Raw genomic sequence first — 24,747 nt, 5'->3', positions numbered from 1 at the left:
AGAAATTGAGACGAGCATTTTGAAAAAAAAATTTGGATATCGGTCGAGTAGTTTTTGAGATATTCGACCAAAATAGTTTTATACAAAAAGTGGAATATCTGAGGAATTACTAGATCAATCGAGCTGAAACTGTACATCGAAGTTATCTGCTCAATACCTATTATGGGCCAAAATTTCATACGTTTATCAATAAATTTCACTGTATTAATGTTATATTTTCTGAAAAGTGATCACCCAAAAATCGAACTGTCAGACCCGGACATACAGACATTTTCTAAAAATATCATTTCTTCACGTTAATTATTATTCTACATCATTTCCAGGCAAAATAAGAGAATGTCAAAATCCGACGAATACAATGCTTCCATTGGGAAGCGAAAAAGGTTCTGATGAGTTCAAAACCCGGCTGGGTAGAATGGTGAGATCTAACCATTTAAAGTCTTGATCATCATCGCAGTATACCCTAACTAGGTCGAAGCGATGTAAAGTAACGATAAAAAAATTGGGAAGCGAAACGCATACAAATGGCTTCACGATCGTGTCTTTACGCCAATTCTGGTTTATATCAGATGCCAAAGATGCATACATACTTATCAATCAAAGAACAGTCACGGAAACGGATAATTTTATGATTGTGGCTTGAACGAAATTCTCGTCAATGTTCCATATTTCACTACCCTGTGATGTACAGTTCGTCAGGCTCATATATAAATATAATGAAATAGTTCCTGCTCCTGTGGCGGCATCAGTTGACTGCGTAGAATTACTTATTTGTTTTTTTCTCAGTGCACAATGAGTGTTTAGCTTCTCCAAAATCTGATCGCATGGTCAGAAAAAAGAAGTGATGAATGGTCACAATCATGAAATGACCAAATAAATTTTGCCCGTCAATTTCCATCTATCTAGATGACCCTCAATTTTCGAGTACTAGTCCAGCATTTTTTACACTATTAAAAATTTAACTATATCTATTTACCCTCCAGTGGTCGCGCTATGGTGTGGACGCCGTCGTTTTTGTTATTTTCACGATATCTCTAGAAATGTGATGAATTACCCTCTGCCTATTTACGAGTTCCTCAAATTATATGTCCTGATCGCGTCTCCACATGTAAAAGCAGTAACAGTTCAGTTGTTAGTTAGTTTCTCAACCCAACAGCAACTGTAATAGATTAGAATATCAGGAATAAAGTAGAATGAACGCGAATTAAGGATGTACTACACCCTTTCGGCCAAAATTCCCGTTTTTTTCATTTTTCTGGCGATCTATTGATCGGATTGACGCGAAATAATATACCGTTTTTGCGTTTTGTCATTATTGAATGACTCACGAAGTTTCATGGTAGTGCAATCATTTTCCCGCATTTTTCTAAATTTTTGTGAATTTTCGAAAAGTTGTCGAAAAGACGCAGGAAAATGATTGCACGACCATGAAATTTCGTGACTCACTAAGTAATGAGAAAACGTAAAAACGGTATATTTTTTCACGTCAATCCGATCAACAATTTACCAGAAAAAGTCAAAAAACGTGAATTTTGACCGAAAGGCCAAATGTGAAGGCTGGAATTATTTCCAGCCTTCACATTTAAATCCATCTCCCTCAGTTCACCCTAAAACTAGCCCCTCTCCAAACACATTTGTTGTAGCTCTTCATCGGCTCTACAAAAAATGTTTTAAGAAAAGTTTGCTATCTCCTTTAGATTTCGAGATATTCATAGAAAACTGGTCAATAGTCAAAATTGACTTGTAGCGTTTTACCACTTCACTACTGAATTATAAAAAAATATTTTATCGAGCTCGGATGAGAATTTGTGAGATTCTTTCGCGGCGCGAACGAGTCTCGCGGGCGAGAAGCGTGTGAGATTCTCTCGCGGCGCGAGTAAAGGTTCTCGGTGAAATGGCGCGAGTGCTGGCGGGTCAACTGATAGAAGACAATATACTGTCTTCCGCTCACTTTCACCCTATTCTGTCCCATCACGGCTGAAAAATTTATAAAAACAATGACATTCCTTCAATAAAATGTTCCCAACTTCATTTCGTTCACTCAAAATTCATCTTCAGGGCTGAAATTAATTTCTCTTGATAAACCATGAACCAATAAATCAAACAACCAAGTAAATTAACAGCTAAATTAGCAAGTAATTCAAAGAATTTTCTTCGCAATGAAGATAGTCCAGGCGAATAAACGATCTCCGTCAATTTCCCCCACAAAACCAACGGACTTGAGGAAACCCTTTGGCTTCTGCTGTGACATTCATCGTCAGGATCTTGATACTCAGTACAATCTGAGGAATCCACCCTTTGAATCCATTTTCCCAGAGACTGCCCTCGTCAGCGATCGCCCGGAGATTAAATTCCGGATTCAGGACATTGCGAAACCACCCGCAAGGGGACCCAGGGGAGGAATTTTTCGAGACAGTGTAGAGTTAAAGAAAGCTGCGGTTTACGGAAAATCGAAAAAAGGTCGAGGGCCTTTGAAATGGTTTCTGGAGGAGGAAATTCAAGTTGCTCGGGATCTTCTGGCCAGGGAGAAGAGGATAAAGAGGACGGAAGAGATGCAGAAGAAACTTGCGATGAATAAAATGAAGGAGAAATCCAAAATTACGATAAATTAGTAACTGAGTCTGTAAATTGTATTAATCTGCGAAGTCGTAAAACAACCGCGGAAATATTTAGATTGGAAAGAGATTGAGAAGGAAATGTGAAAGGGAGTTTCTTGCGTTGAGAATTTTCCACTCGACAAGGAACGCTCTCAGCCCTCCTTTCGTATAATCATTACCAAAATTCTTAAAAGCATGAAAAACTTCAGTAGCGAAGTGGTAAAACGGTACAAATCAATTTTGACTATTGACCAGTTTTCAAGGAATATCTCGGAATCTAAGGGAGATAGCAAAATTTTTATTATAACCTTTTTGGTAGGCCCGATTGAGACCTACAAAAAATGTGATTACGAAAATTTCGCTATCTCCCTTAGATTCGGAAATATTCCTCAAAAACTCAACTGGGAGATGAGTCAGCTTAAACCGTTTTACCACTTCGCTACTGACTTAATTAGAAAAACGTAGTGAATTCGCTAGCCAATTCTATTGGATTTCTATTGAACTTTCTATTAGTTTTCGGCCGTTTCTACTGAAATGTTCAATAGAAAATATTCTGTAGAAAAAGTCAACAGAATGCGATTTTTCTATACAACTTATTTTATTATGATATTTTCTACAGAATTTTTTAGGCTCAAATTTTCCTAGTTTTTTTCATTCTATTCTTCTTTTCTTTTCATCAAGAAAAATTGACTTCTTGCAGAAAATTTCTCTTGATATTTTTCCTCAAATTCTCTAATTTCCAAACAAAAGCCAGCTAAACACTCGGAGAATATTTAACAATTATTTTACCACCGCTTCGCTGTAAAATCACATTAGGAAAATTAACAATTTCATTTTTTTTATTACAAAATTTATATTTGAGCTGTATACAAAGTTATATCAGTAATGACGGTGTACAAAGAACCTTCAAACTGACTCAAGAAAAATAAAGAAATGTTTTCCAACATGAACTAAATAAACTTGTTACACCAATCAATGTTTTATACATTTTGGATTAAGACAAGCCGCATTAAAACTAGTATTTCAATAACATTTTTAAAGGAATCTTTAGTCAACTTTATAATTATACTAAACTTATTCCAAGTATCACCGACGTTTTTTTATTTATGATTAGTGCGAAATAAGTCGGGTATCTTTAACTTTTTCAATTTTGTCGTAAACAAAATTTTTAAAAATGAGAAGAGAGTTGAAGTCAATCCGATCGGAGAGAATAAAAAAAGAAAAAACGTAATAATCATCATGAATAATGTCTTTCAGCTGCGAGCTCAATGTTGATAAACTTAAATCCTTACTGTACTAATCATGTTCCTTTTCATGAATTTTGCAGTGCAGCTGCTCTCGCATAGTTTAACCTAATTGATTTTTCCTCATACTCTTACTTATATCTAATTCATCATTGTTTTAACTGTTAATAAATATCATAAAATGCTCCAGGCACTTTCTATCATGTTCTCTCTCTCCCGATCATGCTCTCAAAATAAAAAATGTGGCTTTATTAATGATTGAACCGAGTAAATCTGCAGTGAAGTGATGAGAATGATGAGTCTCAAACATAAAAGGCGTCTTCTCTGTGGTTTATTCCCTGAATATCTTGGAAACTACTGGATTTATTGACAAACTTCAGAAAATCATTTTTGAAGAGAATTAAATTCCCCACGGAAAGTTCTCTGAAAATTTTCCTCCTAAATCCACTACTCCCCAATATATCCTCGAAATAATCTTCAAGCCTATTTTAAACTCCTCTCTCCACTCTTTTCACACTCCACTACCAAAAAATAAAAGAAAGTAAATACAAAAAAAATAAGGGAAGCACCTCGAGAAAACGTGATCACCCACTTTATGACACTAATTCCACGGCTCACGTAATCACCAAAAGAAGAAAAAAAAATACGTCGTTTCGATGAAAAAATGTCAGTCTTTGATTTTAATCTTCAGGCCACTTCCACCCACCATTCAATGATCAATTGATCGATGAAACCCACATATTAGTCTTTGGTCGAACCCCTAAGAAAAGAGTGGCTCATAAACTAGTGATCTATCGAACTACACTAATTGAACAGCAGTGATAAGCCGAATAATCAAAAGGAATCAGTGAAACAAGAATAATGAGTGATAATGAACATTAGTTCATGACTTTAGCCTATTCCTCACCAAACTAAATCAATAACTGAAGTGTGAGATTTCATTTAATTTAATTGATTAGTACGATTGATTAGACTTTTCGACTTTTTTTACTTCGAGATTGTTTCTTTCTCGACAGTGAGCACCTCATCATCGTTCTCCTTTTCCAGTTGGAGGATTCGATGATCTGTGACTACTCCAGAGACTAGCTTCTCACAGTGAGGGGTCTTAGGAGTTCCTGGGGACTTTGGAGGCACTTCGCCATTTGGGGGTTTGTCTGCGTCAACGCTCACTTGGCTCAAGTCAATACTGAGATTTTCTTTGGAGTTGATGGATGGATCTGGTTCGTCGCACGTTAGGGATGATTTTGGTGTTTCTGTAGTCTCGTTCAAGTTGAGTTGGGAGAGCTTGTTGATGGTGTCTGGGGTGGTTTGATCGTCCAGAAGGGTTGAATGATGATTTTCTTCTTCTGGGGATTCCTTGTCGTCCTTCAAGGATTCTGTGGTGCTCAAGTCCACTCCGGAAACTTCGGTGATGCTTTTACAGCTCTCCAGAATGTCCAGAGAATTTTTTGTCTCAGCAACTGGAGCTTCTGTCTCCCCACCATCTTGAATGACCTCTCCCGCAGCAACTGGAACAGCTGCCTCATCTCCAGTAGTATCTCTACTTCCACCCACCTCCCCATCATCTCCAACCTCATCAGGGCCCTCAGAAGGTGGTTGAGAGTACAGCTCAACAATATCATCAGCTGTGAGCTCCCTAGGGATAGAAGAGCCCTCCTTGGCCCCTTCCAGCGTGTCTGCCTCTGTGCTCTCCGCAACCCCTTCCTCAGGCTTCTGCAGAGTGGCATCAGGAGATGAATCCATCTTAACAGAAATATTCGTTGATGATTGGTCCGAATTCCCAGTCCCTTCGATTCCCGAAGTGCTGCTGGAGACATGCTCAGTGATGCTCTCAGTCTGAATGATCATGTCCCCGAATTTGCTGACAATCTCCTCCCTGGTCTTCTCGACATTGACCTCATGCTGGATCTGGAAAAAACTGTCTGAAGTCTCATCGAAAACACTGTCCCTCATGTTCTGAATCTTGGCGACTTCCTCTCGGAGCTCCTCATCAATTTCAGGAGTTTGTTTCTTCTTGCAGAGGGGAGCTAGAATCTCCACAACGTCCTGCCCATTCAGAGACAGTTTGATGAGACTGGGATCGTCCTCGGCCAACTCTTCATACTCGAACATAGTCGCACCGTCAGCAACTAGTTCGATGAACTTTTCGCAAGCCTCTTGGGACCAGCACTCGAGGTCCTCAGGAAGTTTGAGGGATGAGAACATGGAGAGGTGGGGGATCTTGATGATGTCCTCAGGCAGAGCTCGAAGTTCACTGGTCACTGCAGAGTTCCCGTAGTCGATGTAAAGAACCTCTGTTTCTGACTCTGAATGACAGAGGATCTTGGCTCGATACCACAGGTTATCCTCTGGGAACCTTGCTGCACAGATGGTGCCCTCTGATAGGGTATTCAGGGGGAGGAAGCTATGGGCGTTCTCCAGATGATCTGCCATCACATCCAGATCTGCCATCTTGTAGTCTGCCTGCAGCCAGAACTCGCTGGGGGACACCACGTGGCTCACCACGACATTCGGAGATGTCTCTTCCCCCAAAGGCGAAAGCCTCTCCTCAATAACTGCCACTGGTTTCTCACAGAGTTCCCCGAGTTCCTCTGAGATATCCTTCTCCTCCAGAATGAGCTTCACCTTGGAAGTTTCTCCCTCCTCAACCACCTCAAGGATAAAAATCGTAGCTCCATCGTCAGCCATCCTGGAGAACTCCTCACAAGCCTTCTCAGACCACTGCTCCACCCCCTCAGGAAGTGGAAGACAGCATTTCCTGGACAGAGGAGGAATAGCAGCAAGATCCTCAGGGATCTGCCTGATTTCCGTAGAAACTGCGGAGTTCCCGTAATCGATGTAAATCACATTGGTCCCAGTGTCTCCATGAGAAATAATCCTCGCCCTGTACCAGTTCTGATCCTCAGGGAATTTAGCAACACACAGAGCCCCCTCCTGTACTTCCTCAATCCTCCCAAACATGTCAGCCACGACGAACCTATCAGCAATGGTCTCCAAATCCGCCACAAACTTTTCCTCCTGCACCCAGAACTCACTAGGAGAATTGATGTGACTGACGAAAGCCGATCTTGGGTCCAACTCTCTGTGAACAATCTCGTCGAAAATGTCCTCGACTCCGTGCACTTTGATCGCCAGTTTCTCCTCCACAAGTTTGTCCCCAATGTTCTCATCCCCAACGAACAACTCCAGCCTCTTGGGATTGCCATCTGCAATCAGCACAGCATCAATGAACTCCTCAGCTGTCGCCATCCCCAGGAACTTCTCACAAGTCCCCTCGGACCAGTCCTCCTCCCCAGAAGGAATCAGATCCAATCTGCACTTGATCCCATACCTCTTGATCGACTTCATCGACTCTGGCAGGTGCCTTATCCCACTCTTGATGTCAGTGATGCTGTCTGTGTTACCAAAGTCCACGAATCTGACGGTGACAATGTCCTCATCAGCATCGATTACCTCAGCTCGGTACCAGAGACCGTCTGCCGAGTACGTCGCAGCACAGAAGAGGTTCTCCTCTGGGATCCCCTCGACCTGAGAGTAGCCAGAGACCTCTGACTGCAGTTTCTCCTGGAGATCGTCGATCGTCGGCACGTCTCGAAGACGTTGGATGTAGAACTGGGCTGGGTTGTCTGCGTGGGTCACTGCTATCTTGTATTTTCCTCCCACGATCAGGTCCTCTGGCTCTGAGGGGTCGATCTCCAGTTTCTTTGGCTCTTCCTCTGGTTGGAGAAGGTTCAACGACCCCAGGGTCTCGCTTATTTTCGTACCTGGGGGGTCTTCAAGCTCGACTATCCATTTTGATCGGATGTTGTAGAGGGAGGCGGTGAACTCCTTGTCCAGGAGGAGGGGTTTCAGTGCCTCTGACTGTTCTGATTCTGATCCTTTTAGGGTCACTGATAGGGAGACCTCCAGGGACAGCTGGGGTTTGATCATGTGCTGGGGCTCGAGTTCCTTCAGTAAGTGGGAAGGGACTTCCTCTGGGTTTCCATAGTCCAGGTATTGGACCAGGGCTCCTGTCTGGGTGGCCTCGAGGATCTTCGCTCGGTACCAGTTCTCGTCCTCACTCTGGGCTGCGCAGAGCCTCGAGGGCGCCCTCTGGGGGGCCAGGGGACGTCCTGAGGTCGAGTAGTAGTTGAAGAGCTCGTCCAGGAGGGACTGCAGTACTGGGATGTCTGATACTCGTTGCAGGTAGAGACTCTTGGAGTGGTTTATGTGAGATATTGTTACTTTGTTCGCTGAGTGGATTATTGGCATGGGGAGGAGGGACGAGATGGTTTCGGGTGGGTCGGTGGGGGTCAGCTGGATCTTGTGGCCGGAAGTGTTGAAGATTGATACTGCGAGCCTGGAAGGTGAAGATGTTGGGTTCAGTGGGAGAATCGCATGTAATGAGGGGATATTTAGTTATCGATAATTGATGGGGTAATCGTTGCAAGAATTTGGACGTTTCCTGTGGAAATTTAGATTGTTCTTATGAGAGAAGTTGTAAGAAACAAAAATATAGATTTGGTCTGTGGAGAAAAGGACTATACGAACTTTAGTCGTCGATGAGAAAAATTCAGAAACTTCTTTTGCGTAAACCTTTCAGGGGTTTCCAATTTGTGTAAATTCTCTGTGATCAAATTTATGTAGAAAATGGAAAAATTTTAGATAGGATTGTTCCACGGGGATTATCTCGAAAACTCATAGTTTTAAGAAGATAAAATGAAAGAACATTCTTTGTCGAACTATGAAATCTTAATACAAAATGTTTTTTAGTACTTTTCTATAAATTCGTAATTCTTAGGATAATTATGTATTTATGTTGTCATGCAGAAGATTAATTTCAAAATCAACTTTTGATCAACTCACCTATTATTATCGACATTTTCGACTCGAATTATGACTTCATTATCCCCCACCGTTGCCTTGAACTTTTTATCGATATCAGCGTCGGATTTCGCATTTTTCACGTAACATTCAACTGCTTGATTCTGCATAACTGCGAGTTGCGGTGGCAACGCCAGCATCTACATAGAGTAAAACGAAACGAAAGAATATTAATCGCCGAACAATAGTGATAACTCTCATTCGAATCTTTCCTATTGAGAAAACCTAATGCTCGAACTTTACGTTTCCTCCAAATTTCATTATCTCAGATGAGGGCAGTCAGAGGAAAACATCAAGCGACTTTTTTTGAGAACAAAATTGTTCGCAAGAAAAATCTCTTGTTACTTAGACGTAACGTCACTTATTGTCAACATGATTGTAACATACAATCATGACAACAATCTTTTTTGTCTTGTTGAGCTGCAGAGGTCTCTTTTTTTTCAAAATTTTTGAAAAAATGTGTACAATAACAATTACGAATTGTTTTTTTACATTCAACCCTTACACAGCTAATTTCGTTATTTTTTAAATAAAAAATTGCACCATTCGTACATCCAGAGAAAAATTTATTAAAAACAACCCCTGAATTTCATAAGTTCAAGTAACAAAATAAAAAAATTTCGTAATTTTTACTAGATTTATTGCATAAAATTCAAGGATTAGTTTCAATAGATTTTTGCTTCGTATTATTAGGAATTTGAACAAAAATATATATTCAGTCTAGAATTTTCTCTATTGTTAAGGGGAGATTACGACGAGTTTTAAAAATCGCGGACTATGGGAATGTGATGTCTTATATACTGAAGATCGATTATCTATGTCTAAAAATGAATAATTAGTGTAAAAAAGTTAATTGTTTATTGTTTGTTTGCCCCATAGACGCTTAAAATGTTAAGAATAGTCCAGGGCCTCCAATTGTTGAGCTGCAGAGGTCTCTTTTTTTCAAAATTTTTGAAAAAATGTGTACAATAACACTTGCGAATTATTTTTTTGACATTCAACCCCTACACAGCTAATTTCGTTATTTTTTAAATAAAAAATTGCACCATTCATGTAAAATATCCCGAAAAATGTTTCTGAAAGAATCGACAATATCTCTTGAATATTTTAAGGATAATTTTTCTGCATATTTTACATGAATGGCGCAAATTTTTATTTTGAATAAAACGGAATTGCCTGTGTAGAAGTCGGATTTCAAAAAACTAATTCGTAATTATTATTGCACAGATTTTTTCAAAAATTTTGACAAAAAAAACCCTCTGTAGCTAAAAAATTAAAGGCCCTGGACTATTTTTAACATTTCAAACATGTGGGGGGCAAACAAACAATAAACAATTATTTTTTGTGCACTAATTCATTTTTAGACATATATAATCGATCTTCAATGTTTGGAAAATCTCACTCCAATCGCCCGTGACTTGTAAAACTCATAATAGTAGTCTCCCCTTAAATCTGTAATGATCCTGAGACTGAATTACTATTGTAAAAAAAATCGTGAGTCCATTTTTGCGGATGAAAATTCCCATAAAAATGATGTTTCTACATTCTACCTCAGAGTCACTCATCCTCAGAACAATGAATTATTCACCAATTCATTAAAGAATTGGGAGGAAAAATGCTGTAATTTGTTATTTAATCCTGAAAACGTGAAGAAATGGTGAAGATTAATCTGACGTTAGTTGAGTCGCATGTGTATGGCATTAATGATATTCAGATGAGCCCTAGTGATGAGGATAATGTTGTTTAGTCGTCCATGTCATCACATTGAATGATAAAACTCACGCAGTCCATTGGTATCACTAGTTTGGCTCCAGTGTCAATGAGCCTGACGTCAAAGCCAGTGGATCGTGAGGTACTTATGACAACGGCACGCTGCCATCCACCCTTGGTTTCAACTAGACAACCTGAGCCAAGGAACACCTCACGCTTCGACAGTTTCGGCAACACCTAACATTGGCACACTACTTTTTACTAATCTCTTTATATTTCTGCATTTTTTTTACTGTTTGGTTACGCGCCAAAATGAATGATGATTATTGAATTCTGGGATTCTGGAATTGTTTTACATATTTTACAATTATTAATCACATGGACAAATTGAAATTTGCTGGGAAAACTTTTCTACATATTTTTAGGCAGAATCTCAGATTAATCAATCTCGTAGAGAAGTTATTGTTGAGTTAGTTGTCAGTGATGTTGGGAGGAAATTTATCAATTTGTTGGTTTCTGAGATAATGGCATAATTGAGAAAAAAACGAATTTATACGCATTGTTTTTAATTGAAGTGTTGAAACATCTCGATAATGAGCGTTGTTACAAAAATTTGTTAAGGGGCTTTTTTGTTAAAAATTTTTTCTCCTACGAAAAAGATCGGAAATTATTTCGTAAATTATTTCATAACAAACTTTTTTTAATGAATACAAATCGTTATGATTTTTTTGGGTGGGACCCAGGTGAAATTTGAAAGTGTTTCATGGGGTACCTAAAAAGATAAATTTCGTACTCAACCCATTTTACCCTGTACGTCAGGTAAAAATGATTATTCTGAGTATTTGAACATTAAAATAGTACATAACAGGTGTTCAATATTGGAAAATGGCGAGGTTGATGAAAAATCAATTTAATTTATTAAGGCCCCGGTGTACCATCTTTCAAACGTTATCTCGATGTTTTTTTTTCATCTTTCGTCATCTGAAATTGTCAATCGAGTCCTGCATCATGCAGAAGTTTTGAAAAATTATGAATGAATAATCAAAAAAAGTAGAAGAAATTCTTAATTTTTTCAAAGAGCATTTTTAATTTATATTCAGAATAAGTTGAATAACAAGAAATTGAAAAATGTATCTGATTTACGGTGACAAACGGCGGCCTGTCACCCAATATCATACAGGGGCAAGACTGATTTCGTAAATCTTTTCCCACACTGCACAGAGACATTTATTACGGAAATAAGGCTCTTTGAAAAAAGTTGCAACATTTTGGAGAATTTTTTAATCACACTTTTATCACATAAAAATGGCAGATGACTACATATCACTGTTTTGAAAATTGAGATACCTAGCTGTCACTTCCCATGAGAACTTAGTGTTTTGTTATCCACCGTGGAAAATGACAGCTAATAGATAATTTGCCACAGCGAATCAGATATTTGTAATTTCCACTTGTTTCAACTCATTCTGAATCTCAATTAAAAAAGCTTTTTGAAAAAGTTCAGAATTTTTTCTATTTTTTTGCTATCATTCTATCATAATTTGTGGGAATTTCTACATGATATACCACTCAATTGACAATTTTGGATTACGAAAGATAAAAAAAATCCAGATAACATTCGAAAGATAGTACACCCGGGCCTTAATTGAATCTATTTTTGATAATTTCATTCTTGAATGAATGGATGGAAGCATAGAGGATATTAATGAATCCCTTTCACTCACTGCCTTTTAAATTCCAAAGGCGGTGCTTCAAAAGTCATTCAATAGTAATTTTCATCAGCTGCAGGGTTTCAAATTTCACCTGGGTCGCCTCTTAATAAACAAACTGTTTCCGACGTGAGTTGAATTAGGAAAAAATGACGAAAGATTTTTTTTTCAGAGAATTTAATCCTCGACAAAGATCTGTAGACGTTTTCTGCAAAAATTACTCATTCTATTTCATCTATTTGAGTTGATAAATTTGAGAACTTCCCTTCTGAATTTCGTTTCTTCTTACGTGATTTTTAGTATGCCAATGTAAGTTAAGTAATGATTATTGATTGAGGTACTCAATGATCGCAGGCTCAGGCAGAATTCTGCGGTTAATCAATTGTAATCAGGAGATAAAAGTCATTAATGATAATTATTAGACACGAAACCTTTACGCAACCGGAAATTTCTCCACTCAATAACACAAATGTTAAGTAACTACACTTATCTCCAAATTCCAGGTATTAAACAACAGAATTAATTACGAATAAAAACTGGCAATTTACCATACATCGTGCGAGTCAACTCGACATCATCAGCCATTTCATCACAACACAAACAAATGTATTGGGAGCTTGTTAGAGTCAAGGATTCACAAGCAGTTGTTATTACATTATCAATCAGCAGGTCTGGCCAATTATTCATACGCTGCATCTAACAATTATTTATGAATAGAGTTACTAATAAAATAGTAAAGACTAGTTTAAATCAAACATTTCAATTTCCTTAATTATCAAATATCTCAATTAATTTTACGCGATAATTAAGGATCGATATTTCGAGCTCAATTATTCATGATTTATCATTGTAATTTTTTCAATTATGAATTATTGAGAATATCTGGAATATTAGTAGTCACAATACTTATTCGTAACTGAAATAATTAATACCGCATTAATTATTTTCTCAACATTCTCATAATTGACAAAAAACTGTCCCCTCCGATCTAACTTACAATGTAAAAAACATAAATCATGCCATGTTATCACTAGCAATCCTAAAGTTAAATAAACATCATTTCCCTGAGAAAAAAATCTCAAACACAAATCTCCAACCCTCCAATCTCAAAATGTCTTACCTCAGCACTCTTTCCATCCATGAAATCAGCGACTCCCTTCTCGCACTCTCCAGCAGAAGGCAGTAGGACATGGAATCTGCCAGGTCCCTCGACATTGGACACCTTGACCCTGAGAGTCTGTCCCTCGAGCCTGCTGATATCGATCCTCACCGGTTGCTGCTCGTGACCACTCCCCTCCTCCTCAGGCTGCCCAACAGCTGCACTATCCCTCGACTTCACCACTTCCGGCTCCTCCACGACACTCGAAGAGACAGCGAAATCAGCGAGACCCCTCTCCACCATGATCCCAGCCAGATCCTTCCCCTCAAACATCATCGACACAGTGTACTTATTGTCCTTGACCTCGTGGAAGCAGCACTTAAACCTCTCCACATTAAAAAGCTTATCGATCTCATGAGAATTCGACTTCGTCCAGTTGTTCCCACTGACGGGAATCACATTCTTCAGAGTGCAGTTGAACGCCTGCTTGGGCATCTCCATAAACTGCCTCTCGACCCTGAATGTTTTCTTAGTCTCGACCATCGCGCAGTTTCCAAAGTCCACGTACCTGACGATATTCCCCCTGAGCTTATTCAACTCGAGTACCTCAGCTCGATAGAACGCCCCATCATCAGCAAAGACAGCAATGACAGCAGTCCCCACCTCCAGAGGCTCCTCCACAGGTGTTCTCCCCACGTAAGCCCTCTGGATATCGTGCATCATCTTCTTGAACTCCTCCTCAGCCTTCAAAGACTGGCAGTAAAAATTATGAGGGTTCATAGACCACGTCACCATGACCTCAAGCCTCTCCTCGAGATCAACAGCAAGATCCTTCCACTTCTGATCCATAGGAGCATAATCCGGTGGTGCTGACCTGGGTCTCCTCGATTGAGTCGACTTTCTGCTTCTGTTCCTTGACAACTCCTTGGCCCCCATCAAATCCGCACCGTTGCTGTACTGCTCGTTGATGTACTGCGTCTGTGGTACCCCATCAACAACTTCTCGAAGAAGAACTGTATAAATTTTCCTCTCGAGTCCAACGAATTCCGCCTCCAGGGGTTTGAGCTCGAGAGCTGATGTGAATGCGTCGATTTCCATGGGATCCCAGTTTTTTTCAACGGCTGCCAGGAGTTTAACTCGCACCGCCTGGGCTGGGAGCTTGCAGACCTCCTCCTTGATCCCCTTGATCTTGTCGAAGGGGACAACTTCGCAATTTGCGTAATCCACAAAACGAACTTTAGCTCCTGAGGGACTCACCTCTTCCACAGTTGCCCTGTACCACTCAGAGTCCTCTGAGAACTGAGCAATGCAGTCTGTTCCAGGTTTTATTGAAGCTTGAGGGATCGCCTCACCTCCTGATTTGTAGATAGCAGAGATTTTCATCATTAATCCATCAAGCTCCTGGTAATCAGGATGGAGGATGACCCAGAAGTCCAGGGGACTGACGATATGGATGAGTTCACAGTTCTTGATGGCTCCCAGGGTGACATTGGGAGGTGGAATCCTCAGTTGTTGGGGTTTCTGGGGTTTAGGGGGCGAGGAAGGGCTCGAGGAGGGTGGGGATTGGTAGGAGGGTGTGGAAGAGAGTCTTCTGGAGTCTCTGTTGTCGTTCTGACGTCTGCTGTTGCCACTGAAGTTCCTTGGGGATCTTCCTCCTGGATTATTCGAGTTGCTCGATGGCCTCGGGGACTTGTAACTGCTCTCACTGGACTCGGAGTCACGTGGGGAGCGTTGGAAGTCGTTTCTCTGGGGTCTGGTGCCTCCTCCTCGAGGGGGACGTTCCCCACGTCTTCCGCCACTTCTGGAGGAGGTGTCGGAGTCCTTGTCACTCCAGGCTTTTTCCATCGAGGAATTTCGCTCTGATCGAGAGGGGGGAGTCATCGGTTTTGATCGGCTGGACCTGTCTGAGGTCCTCGGGGCGAAGTCGTGGGGCGAACGTTCGGGTTGATTTTCATTGCGATCCTGGCGGGGGTAGTCCCTGCTGGGTCGATCGTTTCGGTCGTTTCGAGGGGGAAATCTATCGGTCTGGGGGGCGTTCGTCCACTCCTGGGGGGCGGTGCGTTGGGCCTGGAGATCCTGATGCTTGTGCTCATTCTCCTCGTCCTTACAGGTCTTTTTGGGGAAATCGGGGGACTTCCAGCTGTCTTTTTCATCGCTGTGGGGGTGAAAATGGGTCAGTGGGTTTAAAGGGGGGGGGGGGANATCGCTGTGGGGGTGAAAATGGGTCAGTGGGTTTAAAGGGGGGGGGGTAGTTATGACATTTTATTATTTACGAGTGATCTTGTCATCAGATGTGCAGTAAGGCTGGATGAGCATGAGATTTTTAATTACTGGGGGTTTATTAGGGGGCTGATTGAGGCAAATTAAAGGTGATCAAGCTGCGTATTGATGGTTTTGTAGTGGAGGGGGCTCTACACTGTTAGAATTTTTGAAAATTTTGGGGAGTCGAATTCATTTTGAGATCACAACGCTCATGGAATTTCTTATTTAGTGACACTTCAGTGACAACTTGAATTTTTGATGGCCGGAGTTTTTTCTTCATTCAGAAATGCGCGGAATTATTTTCTCGTAAATTCTTCCCTTTGAAATAAATTTTCTTTGCCAATTTTTCCCACGTAGGATTTTGCTTAGTTTTTTCAAGAATTCCTAATTAAATTTTTTGTTTCTCTTTGAAAAAAACAAAATGAAAAAGGTAATGACAAAAATTGTATTTTTCTATTTGCGATTAGTTGATCAAACGAAAATATCGTGATTATGATGGAAAACTGAAAAAAAAATTTAATGGTTTTAAAGTTGATGAAATTCATAATTTTTTACAGTGTGGCTAATCTTGAATTATATTTTGATGTAAAGACGTTCGGAAATTGTTTGTAAGTTTCAGAAATTGTCGCATTCAAAGAAATACAATGGATGTTACATTGAATGAAGATGAATTGATGCTGTGTTTAAATATTTGTCTGATTTAATATTTTCAAGGGAAATTTCACAGGGTTTTTCAGAGAAATGTTTCGACGATTGTTTTTTTTTTGGGAGGGAGGCAACTTTTCCTGCGAAAACCTTTCAGAAGAAATATTTTCTAAAGAAAAAAAATCCAGGGGAAAATTTTCCGGGGGCATTTTTCCGGGAGAAAAAAAAATCCGGGAACCGAATTTTTCAACTCATTGCGAAAATGGAATATTAAATTCAATTGAATTTCAAATGGATTAACAATACAAAACTGTAGTTGCCTGAATTGCCGTAAATTTTAGTCGTTTTCATTATCGTATGAACTTGAAAATTGGAATTTTATTAAGTATTCCGAACAGTGACTGATATGTCAGTAACAACTTGGTGAATGCCCAGTAGCTGAACGGATAAATACAATATCTTTAATAACTTTTGATAAGAAAAAATATGATAAAAGCGATGACAAAAAAATTGACAAAAAAAGTCATAAATTGAAATTGTCCATTTGATTCTCTGGATGGAATGGCAAAAAGTGGTATCAAATGATGAATTACATGACTCAGAAGATATCTGGAATCTTCAAGAGTTCCTTCACCTTAAATAGAAATTCCATGTAAATTAATAATTTTTTCATGTTTGAAAAATCCAAGAGTAATTTGTTAACAGTGTGGAGGAATGTTCAGAAGTAATGAGATACGAAGCCGATAGAACGAAATGAATGAATTTAATTACTATCGGGTTGAAAAGCAGAGGCTCATGGGCCTCAGCTTCTGAGGGTGTTCTGTTTTTGCATCGAATAATAATCCATAAACTATATTCAACTTTATCCTCCTTATGGTTATTTGGGATTTCAAGAATATATTTCTCAGTAAGAAAAATAATACTGAAGTTTAGGAATGTTATAAAACCAAAAGACCTGCAGCGCCAGGGGCCTGTACTTTTAAACCCGACAGTAAGGTTTTATTTTATTATGAATATCTATATTGAAGGGGGATAGCAAAATCATCAACTTCTAGAGCGAAATGAGAGCTAAAAGAAAAGGTACTTGAAGAATTCCCCTGTCTGCAAGACTGAAAATATTCATCAAAAACTCATCCGCAAGTTCATTTGACGCATCTCATTTTATAAATTTGCTAGTGGATTTATTTGGAGTTTATCTTGTAAATATCTTTGCAAAATGTGTCTCGAGTTTTTCACGTAGAATCTTTCATTGCCGAGATAATTGCGTATTTACACAATGAATGAAGACTACACACGGAAGACGAATTTTTGTTAATTGTTCAATTGTCTCGATAATGAGTGATGCCAAAATGAATTTTGTGGGCTACAAAAAATGTTATTTATGTGTGAAGCTCGTAGCTTCAGAGATATTTGCAAAATAATCAGGATTGATTCTTTGCACTTGTTCTCCTCCACCACTTCCCTACGGAATTCATTAATTAACTTTCACAAATGAATACAAAAAGCATCGGCGACTTTGCAGTATATTTTTTCATTCATCACTTTACCGTGGGTGTTTAACGTTTTTGGTTTTCAACTTTTGTGGATGGCCCTGGGGTTGCGTTTTTACGCCGGACCTGCATTACAATTATCCTTTTTACTTCGAAAATCAATAATTCTTCGAATCTTTCGAATCTGTCCAATGATTGATCTTGCAATCAATCAGAACAAGTGAAACGATAATAAAGATGAGTAATTCAAATTTTTATTGGAAGAATTCATGGAAGTGGTGAAACAGTTTATTTTAAGAATCAAATCTTTCTTTTTTCATTCATTAAAAGTCTTTTTAATGTAATTTTCACACGTTTGCTATGCATTTACACGGAAAACGAGAAATTTGAGGACAAAATGTCAGCCCTTTTTTTTATAACTGATGAAAGTTTCAACAAAAAGATCTCCTATTTAATTCCAAGCTTCAATAAAACAAAAATCTTTATCAAGATGATGCAGCAATAATAGTGACAGGCTGACAAATGAAAATTCATTACAACTGGATTTCCATATTCTTTCTTGATACAGAACAAAAATAACAATCTCACCTATAGATGCAGTTATTTCCGCAAAATCATTGGAAATCGGGTGGTGTTGCACTAGAAAGTTTTGATAATAATAATTGCAATCTTCGTAAAATGCAATTCAAACCAATTGTCAATGAATTTTTTTTTCAGGAATTTCCTTTTAACAATTAACTATTCCACAGCCTGTAAGATGACTTATATTTCTTCAGACTTGAAAATATTCATGAAGTTGTCCTTCATCCAAGATAATCCCCCAAGTAATTCTCCAATTCCCCACCAGACAGCCTGCATCAACTCTGAACTGTCTCACCACTTCTTAAACCCAAACAAATCCAATTGAACAGAAAAAACCTTAAGCAATAAAGTACATACCTCCGTCCACGTCCCGGAGGTCCAGTCTGCACATTACTCCTCATCTGTGCCTCCATCACACTCTTCTGCACAACCCCGTTCATCTCCTCAAAGACATCCACATGCGGCTGCACATTCTTATCAAACAGCTTCACGACAATTCCCTCCGCATGATGATCGAGCACAACCATCTCCAGGACCTTATCCATCACCATCTTCTCGAACAGATTGTCCACCTCCTCGAGCAATCCTTTCCCCTGAAAGTCATTCAAAGCACACCTGATCGCCAGAGCTGGGATCCTCGTCAGCACCTCTCCCCCCACAGCCCTCAACGCAGAGATCGAAATGAGCTCATTATTCCCATAATCCACGTAATGAACAGTGACCTGATTCCCAGATGATCTGATGACCTTCGCCCTGTACCACTGTGAGTCAACACTGCAATGTGCCAGGCACTTGTATCCAGGTCTGACCGACGCAGGCTTGACAGGAGGTGCAGTCTTAATGCACTCCTCAAGAGTCTTCGTCAATCTCTCCAGTGTACTCGTGTCGTCATCAAGCTGAACATAAAAATTGCTGCATCCCTCGACATAGCAGGCATGGACCATCTTCTTGACTCCCCTGTTCAAGGGCCTCCTCTCAGGCCAATTCTCAGTGCACCCTGGGAATCTGGCAATCAGCATCTCCAAGATGTTGTTGTCATTGTCCCAGAGGTGTCCATACTGCATCAGTGGCGAGTCCTCTGGAGGCACCACGTCCAGGATCATCCTCTTGCCCTCGACCAACTCCTGAAAATACTTCTTCATCTGCTCACTGACGATCAAATACTGAACACTGCTCAGGGTGAATCTTATCGAGAATACGTAGGGGTGAGCGAACTCCAGGGGTAGTTCGTAGATGTCAGAGTGCGAGAGAATCTCACTGGAGCCGTAATCTATGTAGAAGACTTTTGCCTGGAGGGAGTCTGTTACTGATCGAACAACTGCTCTTCTGAGGGTCCCATCCTGGGAATAACGACCCAGACAAACTGATCCTGGAATTGGGGGCTCTGACAGCAGCTTGAGGGGACATGAACTTATTCGCTTCATCAGGTCGGTCAGCTCCTCCAGGTTCTCCTCGGGCTGCACTGCGAACTTCAGGGGCCCATCTTCCACGAAGGAGACTAGGACTGGGTACCTTCGGTACTTTAGAACTCGGTTTACCATGGATTGGGCGGTTTTCGGGGTGGATTTCACCGGGGATCGAGGGGAGTTGATGTTTGGGGCGGGATTGGGGGGGCAGTGATGGGGGGGAACGTAGAGAGGCTGCTGGGGGGCCTGCTGGCGCCAGTTCTCTTGAGGCTGGCGGGGGTAGTTCTGGTAGTTCTGGAATTTTGGCTTTTGGTAGAAATTGTTGTTGTAGTGGTTCTGAGAGTGGTTGTGGTTGAAGGTGTCGAGGGAGGCATGCAGATGGTGAGGAGGGGGGTGATGGGATTGTGGGGGGTAGTGGGGCTGGTTCGGACGATTCTGTCGGTACTGGTTGGAGGGGGCTCCTGGGGGTGACGGTGACCCGCTGATTAGGCTGGAAAGGCAGTAAGAAAGAGATTAGATGGATGAGCTTGAAGATTTACGAAAGTTTCCAAGGGGGCTTTGAGAAAACTAGTGAGTTTACGAAGGAGTGGTGGAGGGAATGCAATTTCTTGCAGAATGCATCTCATGAAATGCTTGGGGAAAGCTAGTGGGGATGATGTCAACGAAAGGCTCGTCGGGGGAAGAGTCAGGAGACTTTTGCATTTTGGACATCTTGAAGAAATATTTATTCTGTTCGTCTAACTGAAAAATCTTGAGAAAAAAGATGAGAAATTCTGGTAAATATTGAAATCTAAGATGATATATAGTTGAGCTCTCAAAAATAATGATATACTTATATTTTGATGGTAATTATATGAAAAGTGTCCGCGGATCTAGTGACTCTCAGGATAAATCTAGGGGGATCTAGACGTAGAAAATATTTTTGAGAAAAAGAAGTTAGAAAAATGATATGGATCTGGAGATGTATGAATATTGCTTCCGAATGGAAGCCTTGTGATCGTTTAAATTAAAATTTTGGATTTTTTGTATTATAGTGATCCAGTATGATCCAAAAAGTCGCCAAATGTAATTTTCAGATCTCGTCCGTAAGTGGATAGATGGAATTGAATCAGTTTTTCCAAATGTAGGTATTGTTGAGCCCTATCAATCGCCGTTAATTAAAATTTAATTCATCGATTAGTTTTTTAATTTTTGAATTTTTTCGAAAATCGGTTGTCCCATGATAATTGAAAAAATGTTCTGAATTCATTGAATGATGGATTAAAAAATTTGTTTGAATGTCCTTTTGACCGAGTTCGAAAATAAAGGCGATAGCAATAATCGTTATTTTGATTGATTTGAAAATTTGCAAAAATTTTGTATTTTTAGAAAATCACAATTCTGGGGATATTTTTGAATATCATGCATCAAATGACTTCAATCAAAGCTTAAAATATTTTTGTTTAATGGCATTAAATCGAAGTTAAAAGATAATTACGATAGATACATTGGTTGATTTGATTTTTATGAGGATTGTTGAAAGTTTCGAATTTTTCATCAGTTTCTCTGAAAGTGAGGTTTCTGATGGTTTCTTCAAATGTGATGTTCCAAAATCATTCAAGTATGTATGAATACAATTTTTCTATTAACATTTTATCAAAGGGTTGAGAAAAATGATAATGATAACACTGAACCAAGTTAAAAATCTGACAAAATTAGTTAAAAAGAAATCTTATTTAATTTAATAAAATGTGTTCGTCTATAAAATGAAATACACAATGAATTAATTATATGAGACAGAAGGAAATGATGTGCAAAATAAAAATTCAGACGCATACTGCGAATTCATTAGCAAAAATAACTATACTGTATACAAGACAATTGCAAATTCCCACTTGTTTCAAGTAGTTGAACTTGTTCTGAAAGAGTTTTTTGCATAATGACAGTTTGGAAATTAGTAAGCTGACGACAGCAATGTCTTACTCCTTTGATGAAATGAAAAACAATTTCGGATTCAAGAATGAATAACATGCGATAAGTCTTTGTTTTTTTGTTTACACAAGCTTGAAAAACATGTCTGCATCACTCAAAATTCAAAACATATAATTTCTTCATCTGTTTCTCAGACAGAAGTCGGAGAAACAGATGAAACAGAAACTCAGTAGTAAAGAAATAGGATAATTCGAACCAAAGTTATACGAATGTTTAGTTATTTAGTTACCCTAACCCAAAGAATTGGAACCTTAAAGTCGAACGACTGCAAAGCTACCATTCAGAATCAAACAAGTAGGAAATTCTCTTGTATTGTATATAATATAGTTATTTTTGCTAATGCATCAGCAAAAATAACTTACATGCTTCCGAATTGTTATTTTGCACATAATTTCCTTCTATCATGCACAATTCATTGTTTATTTTATTTTATTAAATTGAATAAGATTTCCTCTTACCTAATTTTGTTAACTTTTCACCTTAGTTGAACATTATCAGCATCATTATTCTTATTATCCCTCTTCTTCTACACAACCGATTGTTAATAGAAAAATTTTATTTACATACTTGAATGAATTTGAAACATGACATTAGAAGAAACCATCGGAAAGCTCCGTTTCAGGGAAATTCATGAAAAATTCAAAATATTCAACAATCATCATAAAAATCAAATCAACCAATATAGCTATCGTAATAATCTTCTAACTTTGCCTTAATGACATTAAAACATACATTTCAAACTACGATTGAATTCATTTCAAGCATGATATTCAAAGAAATCTCCGGAATTCTGATTTCCAAAAAAAAAAAAATTTTTGAAAATTTTCGAATAAATCAAAATAACGATTATTGCTATCGCCTTCATCTTCGAAGTCGGTCAAGGGGACATCCAAATAAACTTTTTAAGCCATCATTCAATCAATTCAGAACATTTTTTTTGTTATCGTGGACTAAACGATTTCCTAAAAAATTAAAAAATTGAAAAAACTAATCGACGAATTAAATTTTAATTAATGGCGATCGATAGGGCTCAACAATATCTACACTTGAAAAAAAAGATTCAATTCCATCCCTTCATTAGCGAGCAATTGAAAAAAAAACTTTACCACACACAAAATCACATAAAAAATTGCATTTCCTGACTTTTTGGATCATAACGGTCGATATCACCCAAAAAATCCTAGTTTAAATTTGAACAATTGCACTCTAAGAAAAAATTTTTTTTTGGCAAATATCCATTAACTTGAGAGAAGTATTTACTTCAATACCATATTTCTCCAGTCGAGTCATTCCCAGGCTATCCTCATTAGGTTTCAATTATGTCAATTATATTGCTCTAGAAGATGATCATGTTAGTTCTGACATTGAGTGAACTTCCTCAATAATTATCAACATTAAAAAATTAATCAAAATTCTTCTCGCTAGAAAATATAAAATTTAGGAAAAATTAATAATCATGAAAGTAGTTCATCCATGGTCATGTGCAACAGTCATCCTCTAGAGCCACATGATTGTTACAATTAAAATCTAATCAGACTCGCGTGGGAATGGCTCGATTGGAGCCATTTTACAATTTTGAAAAAATGAATGCTCCTCTCACGTAACTGAATATTTGGCAGAAATTTTTTTTTCACAGTGCAATGCTGCCATTCGCAATCAAAAACGAAAACTCCAAATGCAGCAAGATATCTTACTTAGCCAGATCGTCACTGGTAGCAGGCAGTGCCATCCTCTTGTTGATCATGTACTCCGAGTAGTCCTCTCCATTGAAAAAGAGCTTCAGCATTCTCTTTTTGTTCTTCAGCACCGAGCATACCACCGCCGGCATCTCATTATACCTCAGCGTGTGCTTGATGTGATCCACCAGGGACTGATCCCACCCATCCTTGAAGGGCAGAACATCCGCCATGATGAAGTCCGTGGCGACTGGCGGCAGGATTTGGAGCTGAATTCCCTCCTGGGTGTCATTCAGGATCCTAATACTCTCGTACGAAACAGTCTCCATGTTTCCATAATCCTGGAAGTGCACCAGTACTGTACCATGTCCACTGTTGGGGCGCATGATTCTCGCCCGGTAGAAGGCATCGTCGTGATAAGCACAGCAAGTCGTGTGGGGTGTCAACAGTGCATCGCGCTGGATCGCCCCAAATCCCTTTTGAAAGCCCACGTTCATCGACGCAATCAACGACTCGATCTTCATCGCGGCATCTTTATCGATTTGTCCCCACACCCGAAGGAGAGGACCCTCTGTGTCCACGTGGGTCACGTAAATCGTGAACTCCCTGCCCGGCGCGACGACTGTCATCTTGATCCACCTTCGATGACCGTTGGAACTGTCTCAAGAAGAGTTTAACCTTCTTTCAAGCGATATCGTTGTCCCACAACATTCAAATGTCTTCTAGACACTTTTGTTTTCGACTACGGTTATATCGATTTTTCAGTCCGGGGGCAGGGGAAATTTACCGCTATCTCGGATTTTTTTTCTGGACTTGACGATGTTTAGGAGAGGCTCGAACGAATTGGGAAAGAATATGGTTGAACCTGCACTTGCCGGAAGTGAAAAAAGTTTATTAGATTTTTGGGCTGCGATTTACTTCCGCGAATTTTCAGCGCGTTTTCGAGGTTTTGGCGGGGCTACGGGGGGTGTTTTGCTTACCTGAGGCTCGTCGGGGGTCTCGGGTGTTCTCAAGGTGACGGAATATTTTTTTCGGGCACTTTTGTTGTCCCCCGTTGTCAGAGGCGTCTTTAGGCACCCATTGTTTCTTGGGAACTGAGATGCGAAGTCAGGAATGTGTGTAATCAAAGAGAGGGGAAGGAGCGGTGAACAGAAGTTTTTGGGTAGTGCGCATGAGCGGTGGGTCGCGCTAACACACTTGGGCGGGAGCGGATTCGATTTAGGAAGGAAATTCTTGCATTATTACACATTGATAATTATATTTGATAGGTGCGAATGATCCGGTCTTCGGATAAATTCGGTGATCGAACGAATTGAGGTACGTAGTTGAGGTAAGAAATAATTCAGAGAAATGAGAAATTTTTATCCGAAACTAGAAGAATTAAAAAAAATTTGATTTCTTTTGTTGGTACGCAATGGTAATTATTTTTTATATTTGTGAATTATAATTCTTCGAATAAATTCGGTGATTGAACGAATTGAGGTACGTAATTA

General features: G+C 39.4%; 1 protein-coding gene across 2 annotated transcripts; it reads right to left on the bottom strand.

Moving 5' to 3' along the window:
- Nucleotides 1-3,418: 3,418 nt before the first annotated feature.
- Nucleotides 3,419-24,329, bottom strand: LOC107039499 (maternal protein tudor). 2 transcript variants are annotated; one of them, XM_015259136.1, is made up of 8 exons: nucleotides 24,235-24,329; nucleotides 23,273-24,119; nucleotides 18,559-20,097; nucleotides 17,677-17,745; nucleotides 13,244-15,377; nucleotides 10,487-10,651; nucleotides 8,687-8,844; nucleotides 3,419-8,180 (listed from the first exon to the last, which is right to left on the bottom strand). In XM_015259136.1, the coding sequence occupies exons 2-8, from the start codon at nucleotides 23,881-23,883 to the stop codon at nucleotides 4,829-4,831; spliced, it is 8,028 nt and encodes a 2,675-aa protein (XP_015114622.1). In that variant the 5' UTR covers nucleotides 23,884-24,119; nucleotides 24,235-24,329; the 3' UTR covers nucleotides 3,419-4,828. The 2 variants fall into 2 exon arrangements, with proteins under 2 accessions (XP_015114622.1, XP_015114623.1); XM_015259137.1 differs by lacking the exon at nucleotides 17,677-17,745.
- Between the last annotated feature and the right edge of the window lie 418 nt (nucleotides 24,330-24,747).

The sequence above is a fragment of the Diachasma alloeum genome, unplaced genomic scaffold (assembly GCF_001412515.2).
Source record: "Diachasma alloeum isolate Michigan unplaced genomic scaffold, Dall2.0 Dall_scaffold_00300, whole genome shotgun sequence".
NCBI lineage: Eukaryota > Metazoa > Arthropoda > Insecta > Hymenoptera > Braconidae > Diachasma > Diachasma alloeum.
Note: the sequence above shows the minus strand (reverse complement) of the source record. Positions and strands in the feature narration are given on the sequence as shown.